Source organism: Terrapene carolina, unplaced genomic scaffold (genome assembly GCF_002925995.2).
Source record: "Terrapene carolina triunguis isolate 2854851 unplaced genomic scaffold, T_m_triunguis-2.0 Scaffold141, whole genome shotgun sequence".
Taxonomy (NCBI): domain Eukaryota; kingdom Metazoa; phylum Chordata; order Testudines; family Emydidae; genus Terrapene; species Terrapene triunguis.
This window is the reverse complement of record NW_020664492.1, coordinates 198,360-211,514: the sequence shown is the minus strand read 5'-3', so window position 1 is coordinate 211,514 and position 13,155 is coordinate 198,360. Positions and strand designations below refer to the sequence as shown.

At 39.6% G+C, this 13,155-nt stretch overlaps 1 protein-coding gene across 1 annotated transcript in view; it reads left to right on the top strand.

The window, feature by feature from the left end:
- Window positions 1–13,155, top strand: part of LOC112118329 (calcium uptake protein 2, mitochondrial) — a 254,334-nt gene that overhangs the window by 224,483 nt on the left and 16,696 nt on the right. Inside the window, exon 7 of the mRNA XM_026653578.1 lies at window positions 7,143–7,208. Coding sequence (XP_026509363.1) covers window positions 7,143–7,208 — 66 coding nt within the window. The remainder of the gene's footprint in view (window positions 1–7,142; window positions 7,209–13,155) is intronic.

The window sequence follows — 13,155 nt, the reverse complement described above, 5'->3', positions numbered from 1 at the left end:
TCTGCCATTTCCAAGTTTCCTGTTACTGTTTCTCCCTCTTCACTAAGAGGGAGAACCAGTTGCCAGAACCAGCAACACTAGAGCTTTTGGGCCACAGGAATTTCAGATGCTTTTCTCCCCTCTGACAGAAAGGCAGGGGTTCTGTTCAATATCTTATGCTACACCCATCACCTGAGGGTTGAAATGGGTGACACCTTTATTCATAGCAAAAAGGGCAAGGAAAGAATCAAATCAACATTTCTATATGTTCCTTCCAGTTTCATGCTAAAGACGCATAGCTAGGCAAACCTGCACTGCCACTGCCCATCTTATACCTATATCCACCCAACAAGTAAAAGAATTTGTCCACAGATTTCTCAGGTGCTTTATATGTATGCTAAGGATACAACTACTTTTTCTGAGAGTAAGTGAACCTCATGCCATCCAAGCCCTGCTCCTAATATAGAATTATTATCTTCCTCATGGGCATTTCTGTGGTGCTCATGACTACAGTACTTGAGTGCTTCCCAAACACTGATGAATTGATCTTCACAGCACTCCTGTTGGGTGGGGAGATTTTGTCCCCATTTTACTGATGGGGAGTGAGATATAGAGAGCAAGGCCAAAACTGTCCACTGATTTGGGGTGCCCAAGTTCAGATGTCCAAGGCCTGATTTTTCATATGTTCAAAACACAGCTCCTTTTGGCATCAGTTGCAGTTATGAGTTCTCAGCATTTCTGCAAATCTGGCCCCAGGTATCTCAATTTGGGCACACAGAAAATCCAGAGCACGGTGGCCACCAGTGAAAATTGAGATTTGTGACTTACCCAGCATCACATTGGAACTCTGTGACAGATGCAGGGGTAAAATCCAATTCTCAACTGCCTTAGTCAAGCGACCATCCTTCCTCTTCGTGAAATCCCCTGTCTCATTCACTACACATCTTCCATACCACCTAAGCCGGCTACACAATGTCCAGCTGGCCTGCCTCCGTACTGCAATGCGAAAACATCAGTACACCCTCGTGCTTCACATGATTTGCTTCTTTGCCCTGGTGTCCCTCGCTGACACCTGTTGTCACCTAAGGAGGGCAGGGACCGCCAGTGGGGAAGCCTGCACTCCTCTCTGGTCCCATGGCCTGCTGGGGATATCATCTGGTGGCTTCTTCATGGAGCTGTGAGCCTGAGTGTGTACCTAGCCCGGTTCATGAACTTCCCTGGCACCTGCACCCTACGCAGATGAGCACCGGGGTCTCCCTGTTGTCGCAAAAGGGGCATCAGTTTGCAGCCCTGACTTACCTTCCTACCGAGGTTCTGGCTGCACTTTTCCCTACACCTCCCAATCCTCTCACATCCCATCCGGGGCCCCACAAAGTCGCAAGACATTCTTGCCAACTTCCTCCTGGCACTGGCCAAGACTGCCATCCATCACTCCAAGACAGGGCCGGCTTTAGGAAGTGCGGGGCCCGATTCAAATACCTGGCGGCGGTCCGGGTCTTCGGCGGCGGGTCCTTCACTCGCTCCGGGTCTTCCGCAGCACTGAAGGACCCGCCGCTGAAATGCCACCGAAGACCCGGACCGCCACCAGGTGAGTAAAAAAATTTAAAAGGCACCTAAGTTAGGCGCTCTTCTTTAGGGCGTGGGGCCCGATTCGGGGGAATCGGCCTAAAGTCGGCCCTGCTCCAGGAGGAGGAAGCTAGATGGAGGGGCGGTGATCTGCTCATATTTTTGTTCCCTTATCTGATCACACTTCCAGGCAGAATTCCTCTGGGCAATGTCCACTGACTCCTTAGACAGCTTTGAGGAGCAGTGGGGTCTGGGGTTCTCTACTCAGTGACCCCTTTGTATCCCTCATTATTAACCTTTGACCTCAACTCCTGATCCTGTTTTCTGTTCCATTGTCCCCAGAAATCACTAGTAGCCTGGACTCAGTTGTTCTGCCCTCTTAGCTGAGGGGTCGGGCCTTTAGCTTTGGGCAGGGCTATACCGACCTGTCTTGGTACTACTAATAGATACATACCTTCCAACTTCTGCAACAAATGAGGCAGGGTCCCACAGACAATAGTCTCATTCATTACCCAGCCCTGATTCATTCCATGAGCCCCATCCACCCTGTGCTCTGAATGAAAGATCCTCTGGAGGAAAAAAAAAAAGTATGTGATCATGTAATTAAAGATTGTATCATAATGCATAGTGAATTAAAGTTGATTAATTCTAGCATTACTGAACTTTTGAGTGCTTGCCTTTTCAATCTTCATGTTCTTTTGGCTTAGTACAGGGTATGTAATTTCCTATATTAAAAAAATAAATAAAACTGGAAAAAAATCCATCACATGGAACCATATTGACTTCTACATGTGTCATTCACACTGTTGGAATCTTTAGATCTGCAGCACAGATCTCTACACTTGAACTAACAAAGTAACTGATAGCTGTAATAGGCTGTCATCCTCTGTGTAGATCAGCCACTAAACGTGATGAGATGCATACTTTGCCTGTAATTTTGTAACTGTTTCCTTATAGCAGAGGAATCATGGGTTCAATTCCATGTTTTGGAGGAGAGTGTTTTCTTGTGGCTACAGACCCTTCTTACACTGTCCACCCAGCGGTGCCCTCTTCTGTCCACCCCCCGATCTGTTCCTGTCCCCCACCCTGCCGCAACTTAATCTGTCCTCCTTCTCCCAACCTGCTCCTCTCCCCTCTCTGCTTCTCTCACCTCTGCATTTGAGTTAGGCTGCTTTCTCTTTCTCTTCATTTCACCCCATGGGCCACAGGGGATTATTCAGCCCATAAGAGAGACAGACTCCTAGCTCTCAGCTTCCATGGCCAACATCACAGCAGCTTCTGACTGCCAGAAGGAGCAATTGCAGAGAAAGTCCTGGTCATCCCTGCAGCTCTAGGCTGGAGCATGCTTAGTGCAAGTAAAATTTGCATAGAATTTAGCTGTCTGCCTCTAACAAACCCCTACTGATGTGCAAACTGTGATTTTTCAGAGGCTTATCAGTCAGCCAAATTTCAGTGCATTTTTGTGAGGACAGCAAAATACAGTTCTCTAATCCCAAGGCTTCCCCCTGTCAAATTTCAAGTCCTTGCTCTAGAGCATGGAAGCACTAGAGCTTCTCAATGAAATGATTGTAAGAAGTTTTTAGCATCATCAAAAAAACAAACACATTCTTCCAATGGATGAACTGTTTCAGATGAAAGTTTCACACAGAAAAATCATCCTAAAGCAGACAGCAAACAGAAGATTTTAGTCTGAATGTTTACACTTCGGCAAAGTTCTAAAAAACTGAAGATAGGGTCTTATAATGAAAAATATTAGATGAGGTAAACTAGAGGCATTGCTCCCTGGTCTGCCAGTAATAAAAACTCACTGGATTTAGTCAACTACTCAAAAGATAACGAATTAGTGTAATGACTGGTTAGTATTTCCCTTTTCCTACACTGCACAGATGTGGTCACACCTACAATCTCTGTATGATTTAGACTTTATTAAGATAGTGAGCGAAGTGAATTGTTGGTCTCAATATAGTTCCTAGCTGACAAGTTGTGACCCTGAATCCCTTTATGCAAACTGGCAAAGGAAGCACCCAACACACTGTTTTCAGAACATTTAGCCAAACAGTGTCTTGTAAGTTATCTCATAAAAACTATTGTCCCGCTGATTGATTGTGTATATATTGATGCGTGTTTGGTTAGCATGTAAAGAATTTTGTATGTGTGCTGGAAATATGTTCCTCAAATATGTTCAGACCCAGCAATCTGAGCAGACAGGGCAAATAACCTGATTGCCTGTGTCTCCAATGTAAATTGAGCAAGGTGAGGCCAGAGACAATAGTACATTTTCATCTAGGGTAAATGAAGTGATTAAGCCAATTGAAAAAGAAAATTGGCTAGCGCATGAGGAAGACATTTTGGCATCTACACAACAGCAGGGGAGAGGAACTTTGTGTTTAGTTTTCAAAGAATACATTTCAAAGGTCTTCTGGACTATAAAAGGGAGGACAGAGGACCTCTCAGTTATCCATAGCTTAGGGAACAAAGTGGACAGCACCCTCTGATTCCATGAATATTGGATCCTCTGTCCTGGAGGGTTGGATATGGTAGTAACTTGATGTAGGTAAGAAAACTGCTTAGGCAAAGATTGTAACTTGCTAGTTTTAGTCACTAGAAAGCACGTTGTGTTGTGTTTTGTTTTGTTTTTAACCATACCTGTATCTTTTTCTCTTGCTTAGTATCACTTAAATCTCTGTTCTTTATTAATAAACTTATTCTTAGTTTTACTATGACCATCTCAGTGCTGTTATATTGAAGTATAGAGTGAGTCCTCAATTAACCTAACAGGCTGGCATGTGTACTGTCTCTTTGGAGGCAATGAACTTAATGATTTCTGGGAGGATCCAATGAGAGGGACTGGACATTACAGAGGGACACCTCTGGGGAACTTGGAACTGGGATTCACTGATTATTACCTGCATGGCAAAATTAAAGCTGGCAGAGTCCGGAGGAATTTCCTGGTGAAGCAGACAGACTAGTGTGGCAAAGAGTGGACACACAGTCTAATCTTGCTAAGGCAGAGGAGTAAAACAGTGGCTTATGATTCTGGGCTGCCCTGAGTGGAGCACCAAACAAGTGCACATCACAAAAAAACTGGAAGCCAAAAATTAACTGAACATGGACAATGAACTACTCTCTCACTCCTGGAGGTGTGGCATACAATACGTGTACGGTCTCCAGCGCTAACAGTTCCACAAGAACTAACTTCAGTGTATAATTCTAAAGATGAAAAATTGTTTCATTTGTTTTTGTTTTCAAAAATGAAGAAGTCTATTCTACTAAAGCTAGTCTTCTTCTGAGAAGATTGCTTCTTAATAATATATTTCTTTGGTAGAGAAGCATCAATTATGCATAATATGCCTCATCCTCTTTGACTTGTTTTATTTAAAGGATGATGGCCATTAGTGTATTACTGTGATGAACTGATATAAATATTAAACACAGATAAATGTTACAATGTGATGAGAATCTCTTACTTAAGGGCACAGTTCTCTCTATTCCACTGGAAATTACCACCTCCTCTTCATCCCACCCCCCTTGTTCTGGAAAAACCTCTTCAAACTTCTGAAAAGACCAATTACCGTAATTTTTTTTTCTAGAAAGTGGATAATGAACTTCACGGTTATTTATGTACAGTTTTAGAAAACAACAAACAAGTCTTATAGATAGCTTTCTTTCAAAATTACACTTTAAGCCTAGACATGTGAGTGAGTGCGCTCAACGGATTGTATATTTTAAAAAAAATTCTCACAAGCATTGAAACCAATGAAAAATCACATTTCTTTGGTTTGTGGAAGAATAAAAGTTTTGCTGCTTCATCTCTTGTGTTTTCATGTAAACAAAAGGTAGAAATTCTTCAGATAAGAAAGTAAAGGGGAGTTTTCAAACAAATTGGCTTAATTTTTCCACTTGTGAGCAATCATGAATTTGTCCAAAGCAGAATTTGCTATTTGCTATGAAAATTTGGTTCATTACCAGAAGAACTTCATGCTCCTACAAAGGCAATGCTTTTACTATAGGCATCAAAGGTACTGCAAGAACCAGAAATAGGACATCAGCCAAGGATAAAGGCCTCATTGTGCTAAAGATTGTAAAAGGCCTCATTGTGCTAAAGCATGTTGTAAAAAAGCCAGTCCCTGCCTCAGAGAACTCAGAATCTAGGTTATGACAAGACACAACAGGTAGATTAGACAAACAGAATGAAAGGGGTTGGAGAAGAAGGGTATCAACAGTGTGAGCAATAAACAGTGTTCTTGGCTCACCATCTGCAGAGCCATGTCAGCCAGTATTGCTTTTTAGGCATCATGGCAAAAATGAACTAAGGAGGGATTTGAAAACAAAGTAGTGGCTTTATGGATTTTGTTAGGAAGCTTTTCCCATTAATAAGGGACAGCATCAGAGATGGCTCAGAAATGTTTGAGAGAGAAAACAGACTAGAAGATGGCAATATAAATATTGGTTTTAAAAACATCTTCCCTAAGTGACTTGAAATCCACAGTGATCTGTTTATGTCTATGCCTGTATCCCAAATGTAATGACAAGTTCCTTGTTCTTTTATTTTTGCTATCCATTTGAGGACTGGTACAAATGTCTATGAAAGGTAGGTGAACTTTGCTATGTACTATGTTAACTCACTTGATTTTGTGAGTATGTTGACTTCTCAAGCTGTTTGTGAACAGTTATAAAATATATCCATTAAGAAAGCTTGCTGCTGAGGGTGTTTCTGAATGATACATACATATTTATAGTAAAGTGCAGATTAATAGCTGTATTTTTCCTGATACAATTATTTTAAATATTTTGTGTGCTGTTTGAAAATTTTACCTAAGTGACTTTTGAAAATGAGACTGACTTAGGCTCTATGCGACTTTTGAAAATGAAACTTAGGTGCTTTTTGAAAATTCTATTCATTGACTCATTCAAGAACATTTTATTTTTTTTAAAAGTCCAGGCCACATTTTGATTTAAAAAACAAAAAGTAGTTTCTCTGACTAGCTAGTTAAATTGCTTTGAATTTGAAATTAGCTGGTCTTGTTAACCATATGGTACCTTATTTAAACAGACAAGTTTTTTGTTGTCTAGAGGGAGGGTTTTACACTATTTGAGAACTATCCCAAAGTATTTAAATATGCATTGGTAAAGTAGTTGGGGTGGGGAAACATAACCATATTTTCCACTTTCATATTCTTATCTCCTTATTCTTATGATCCTGGATGCAACATCCCTGAATCTTGAGATTTTTCAGGGGTGGATGGTAAAAAAAGATGCTCCCAATATAAGAGAACCTCTGTCAGTAAGACTAGAATGACAAGTAAAAAGACAGCTCATTACCCAGTGTTTTGCTTGAACTTATTAAGCAAGAGAACTGTGATGGATTGGACCTCTGTAGAAAAGAGGGAGGAAGGGTAAACATTTGGGCAAAATATCTTTTAAATATATAAAGGGGTTTTTAACAAAATAATTTGATGGTCAGAAAACAGGGCAATAGAAAAATATGAGATTAATTAAAAGGTGAGGTTAATAAAAAATATTCCTGAAATACAAATACAAGAATCTTAAGCCAATCAAAATGTTTACAGATTCTCTGTTTCTGTTGTTATGTTTAGCTTCAGAAAATCATTGGGAAGCAAGATGACATGAGAAAAGCTTCTGGACATGAAACAGTATCACAGGTATGCTTATAGACAGTAAGTTAATCATTTTCCTTAAGCAGGTTTCTATAGAACTTACACTAAACTATGTTGGTGTTTTTTGCAGCGTTTATAAATTAATTCATCCATGTCAACTCTGGTACTTCTAATTAAATGAAAGTGCATGATCTGTCCTCTCTGCTATTTAATTTTGGTAAGAGAAGTATTATAAATGTTTTTCAGTTTTACTTCTGAGTTTCCTAATAAAACATATTAAAGTAATGTACTTCAGTACTATGTAGCCACTCTGTTATTTAGAGTCCATAAGCTTGTATTTAAAAGCAATGTTTTTATAATTTGTGAAAAACTGTGTTGATAGAAAGAATAATATATTGTTACATGAGGAAAGAGGCTGTATCTCAGATAGGTAAGTTCCAAGCCATATAGGGCTTTATAGGCTAAAATCAACGCACCCAAGAACCAATAGGCAATCAGCGCAGACTATAGAGTAGCTTCCACATTCTGCATCAGCTTCAGTGTCTATTGCTTTACAATGTGGCCCCTAATCTTGTGTTGAGAAAGGCATGGATTACGTTAGCCAGGTCCACATCCAATGAAAATGGTTGCAGTCTCTGGACCAGTTGAAGATATAAAAAAGAATCCTAGACATAATCTTCCAACAGTACTTGGGGCTCCCACAGATTGATAACTTTGTTAACCAGTGGCTACCACAATCCTCAATTAAAGGAGCAGATATAGTCCTCCTCATATCTTTTGGCTGCCTCCCTCAATCTACCAACATTACCTAATTTTTTCTCAGACTGAGCTTCAGCCAGCTAGCTGTCATCCACTCTGTAATCTCTACTAAACACACAGATAAGGCATTCTATACCAATGGCTAGATTGTATGAGATTGAGAAACAGAGTTGGGAGTCTTCAGCATAACACGTTATGTTTGAAGGTAGCTGATAAAACTAACAATGTCAGTAAGAACACATTGCCAGGAGGAGATGAATGCACCACCACCACTAGTGCTTTCTCTGTCCTGCACCCAGATTAGTACCCAGATTGACAGGGGTCATGGAGATCTGAGGCATCTATGTATTTGAAAGTTGTCTCATCACAACCTTCTTTACAACTTAGCTAAAATTGGAAGATCAGATACTAAGGTGATACCTGGCTAGATTGTCATCGTCCAGCAAGATGGTGAAGAGGAGCTTTCTTATGAAAGCCAGCAATCTGCAAGACACTGATAGTCTCTACAAACTACAGAACCAGTTCTTCCTCACTGGCCTTCTACAAACAGGAAGACATGATTGTGGTACAAAGTATTCCTAACATTAAGTATGAAGACCTGGTGTTTGCCCCATCAAGATATTGCTCTGCCTCCATAGAAGCAGATAATTCAGTCTAAATTTGCTTTACTTTCTCGAAAGTAATATACAATTCCCTTTTGCTTTGGAAAATTTTATCAGCCACCAAATGAAGACAGCTCAGATTAACCAGGCTGTCCACTATTCATAAAAATAGTGGATTGAGGTTTAGCCAATACTAGGTGGAAGCAAAAATTCTTTTCTTTGCCCCATCACAGTTACAGCATAAGAATTCAAAGGACCTTTATGATGCAATTGGTCACATTTAGCTATGAACACCTCAGCTCTCTAGGAACTAATTTAAGAGTTGAGACTAAGGGCAAGTCTACACTCAAGTGCTACGTCAGCGCAGCTGCATTGATGCAACTGTGACGCCGCTGCACATCTGGTGAAGACACGCTATACGACAGGAGAGCACTCTCCTGTCAGCATAATTACTCCACCTCGACGAGAGGCAGACGTTATGTTGACGGGATAGTGTCTCCCGCCGACATAGCGCTGGTGTGGACAGTGCTTAACTCAATGTAACTCACGTCGTTCAGGGGTGTGTCTTTTTCAAACCCGTGAGTGACATAAGTTGCATCAACTTAAGCAGTAGTGTAGACCAGCCCTAAATATCTTAACTGTGCTTTAAACCGTACTCCAGATTGTTTCCTCAAAGGACTCTCATTAGAAAAATCTGAAATAATATTACCTACACAATATAATGTAATTTCTTAAAGGGTCACTTTCATCTGGAATTCTAGTCAGTTTTAAAAATACAAGTTAAAAATAGCATTGGGTCATACAAATCCCTCTGCCAATTTTTGTGGTTTTATAGTCCTATTTTCTTGTTGTTTAAAAAAAAATCTATTTTTCTTTCCTGTTGCTATGTAAAAAAAGCCACACTAACCCTGGAAACTCAATAACTAACAGAATAAAAAACAAAACTGACTCTACACAAAGTCCTGTCAAAGTAAACAAAGTATAAAATCTCTAATACTTTAATATTGTGGTAATCGTTGGTGTTATTTTTAAATATAGTAGATAAAAGATGAGCTGTCAGAAGTATGATTTTTTAAAGTTGATTGTGTCCCTTTAGAGCCAAAGGATTACTACGGTAGTTTCAGCGGAGAAAAATAAGTACATAGTTTCTCAACGCTATTATGATTTACATATGAGATTACTTTCTTACAAAGACCAACAATCCTAGGATTTTATCTTGCGTGAAATGCTCAGTTAGAACTTTTAAGAGCCTTAATCACTCTGAGGATGGGGAGTAGATAGACCCTAAAGTTATGCCTATACAAGGCTAGTGCCAGGAGAGATGCTGTGGGGAGCACCCTGGTTACCAGGATTTGATACATCTTGGAAATGGTGTAGCCAGTACATAGATGGGCAAGTGCATAGATTTGGCAGGTGGGCCACATCCACACATGCTGTCTCTTTGGCCCATCTAGCCTTGCTGCCACCAGCACTAACCGCCTGTCCCACCTGGCATTCCTTCCCCTCCCCATGAGGGACTCACAAAGAAACAGTTGTAATTGTGACATAAGTATTAAAGCCTGTTGGTGACTGACTGTCTGTTCTGCAGAGCTCCCAGATGGTATTATTGTTATTTATTAGTATTACTATAGCCCTTAGGAGTCCTAGTCTTGGACTAGAACCCCATTGTATTAGGCACTGTACAAAGAGAACAAACTCCTTGCTGCCTCAAGGAGTTCACAGCCATCTCATATCTTAAATGAAGTCACATATTCTATTGAGATGGTTGCTGCCAGTAGGTGGCTCCAAATGCCAATTCAAATTAAAAAGTTTGTTTTGAGAAAATTAAAATTTTAAATTTAAAAATACCTTTAGTTTGACATATATAGGGTTTCGCCATGTATTTAGATTGAGAAATGCTTTTTTGCCCTGTCCATTTCAGAAGGCTTTTCATCAGTTCAGTGGGCACCACTTTCTTTGGAGGCCATTAGGCAAAATTTTATTGCAACATAAGAAATGTCATAGCCTAGAGATCTGTGGTCCCTCTCATCCAGTATCCTGTCTCCAACACCCTGGGCAATGCCAGATGCTCATGAAGATGATGTAAAAAAACCCTTGTTTCCCTTTATTTTACAATGTTAAAACCTGGGGGAGGGGATATTGTTTGTTTCGTTATGTTTTGTGACTGCAGCTGGTGATCATCTGAAGCATGGGGAGTGGTATTGCTTATAATTTTTCCCTAGCTAGTGTATTTCCTAGCTAACTTACAGAAGTGTATGTTGTCCTAAACAGTATTAAAATGGAAAAACCTCTGGGACATATTGAGGAGGTGTTGATTTTCACCAATAATACAGGTAGAATTTAATAATAAAGGGGACTTTGACCCAAAAAACCCACCATAAAGAACAATCACATTGTTTCTAAGACTGGTACATAGTCAAACCAGTTTCTTAAACTATTTAAATACTTTTAATTATTAATGTGTAATTTTCCAGAAGGCTAAAATAAGTATAATGGTACAAAATGAACTTTAATTACCATTAGCAAGGAGTGATTAATAGTGTAGGATGTTTTGCATTTGTTTATAAAGTAAAGTTTCATATTAGGCAAGATAATACAGTATATTATCTACTTTGACAGTTGTTTCCAAATGACAAATTAGGCATATGGTTCTGAATTCTATAATGAGCTTGTTTCCACATGAAGTATCTCGCTTGTGTCTTTTGTGAAACATTTAACTTGTTCTTAGGGACACCACTATTGATCTCTTAAAAACAGGAGATTTTAAACTCTTAAACTGAAATTTGATGCAACTATAAACAACTTACTCTCAGACCTGGCCATATGCATTTTCCACTGATGTCCATTTTGATCATGTGTCAAGCACTCTTTCTATTCATAACTTCTTCACTTGTAAAACTCCTTTTCCATCCTTTGTTCTGGAGAGAGATGATGATTTGCTTTTTTCACCTCTGAACTGGACTACAGCGCTGCAGTATGCCTGGGCATGAAAGCTTCAGCACTTAGGAAACACCAACTAATACAGAAAAAAGAACAGAAGTACTTGTGGCACTTTAGAGACTAACAAATTTATTAGAGCATAAGCTTTCGTGGGCTACAGCCCACTTCTTCGGATGCATATAGAGTGAAACATATATTGAGGAGATATATATACACACATACAGAGAGCATGAACAGGTGGGTGTTGTCTTACCAACTCTGAGAGGCCAATTAAGTAAGAGAAAAAGACTTTTGAAGTGATAATCAAGATAGCTCAGTACAGACAGTTTGATAAGAAGTGTGAGAATACTTACAAGGGGAGATAGATTCAATGTTTGTAATGGCTCAGCCATTCCCAGTCCTTATTCAATCCTGAGTTGATTGTATCTAGTTTGCATATCAATTCCAGCTCAGCAGTCTCTCGTTGGAGTCTGTTTTACTCCAGCACTTCCTCTCAGCAACAGTGGTTACTGTGAGCACATCACACTTGTCTTCTGCTTTGTACATTGCCTTCCATAGAATATCAAATCAAATTCAGTGTCCTCAATCCTTATCTTCAAGGTGCTCCATGAGTCCACCATACCTAAAAGGTCATCTAAAGCTCCAGGATGAAGACTGTGGTCAACAACTGTGACCCTCTGACACTATGGAACCCTCTTCAATAAGGGTAAAGCTTGTCTGCATGGGAGACAGAACTTTCTTGGGGGCTGTTCCAAGACTGGAATGAACTCCTACAGGAACTAGGGACCATCACGAACCTCACCACCTTCTGTTCCATGTGCAAGGCACGTTTCTTTGACCCTGCCTTCTCTAATATAAATAGCAACATGTATATTTTAAAAAACTACCCAAACAAAATAAAGTGCTGCACATACTTCTCCCCCTAGGGAGAGAATGAGAGAACAAACAATATGTGACAGATGTTAGTCATGTAGCTTAATGCACTATTGGAAGGTGCTCAGATACAACGATAAAGAATAAAATAGTTTTGACTCTTATAAATGAATTTATGAAAATCATTTTTTTCTCATTTCTGCACTTATTTTTGTTCTGAAAATAGAGACTGTCTCCCCACCACAGTTTGTAACACCTCTTTGGATAGCTTTCACTGCCTAATACCGTGTTTCTACTCTAGCTAATTAATACTTGCCAATAGACTGATACTTAAGGCCCCAGTCCTGCAAACATTGAGTTCATTGGGACTGCTCACATGTGTAAAGTTACACACATTCTCAAGTGTTTGCAGCATCAAGTCCTCCATTAATTTAATTTTTAAACAAATTCCATGATTTAATAAGGAAAAATTTTGTTTCATCTGAGCCATATATGGTTCTTGATTGAAAAGGACTAGTTTCAGGATTTGAAGTAAAATTTTCAAAAGCACCTATGTGATTTAGGAGCTTAACTTACTTTAAAAAAAAGTATCCTTTTATTTCCATATAATAAAATTGCAGTAGAAATATAGGCTCTTATGTTCGTAGTACATACTGTGTTTCTGTACAGTATATTTCCAATAATATTACCTTAATTTCAATAGATTGGAAAGACGCATATCATAGAATCATAGAATATCAGGGTTGGAAGGGACCTCAGGACATCCTTACTTGGTGCAGATCAGCACTGTAGCTAAACTTAATTCTTGGAAGTCTGTT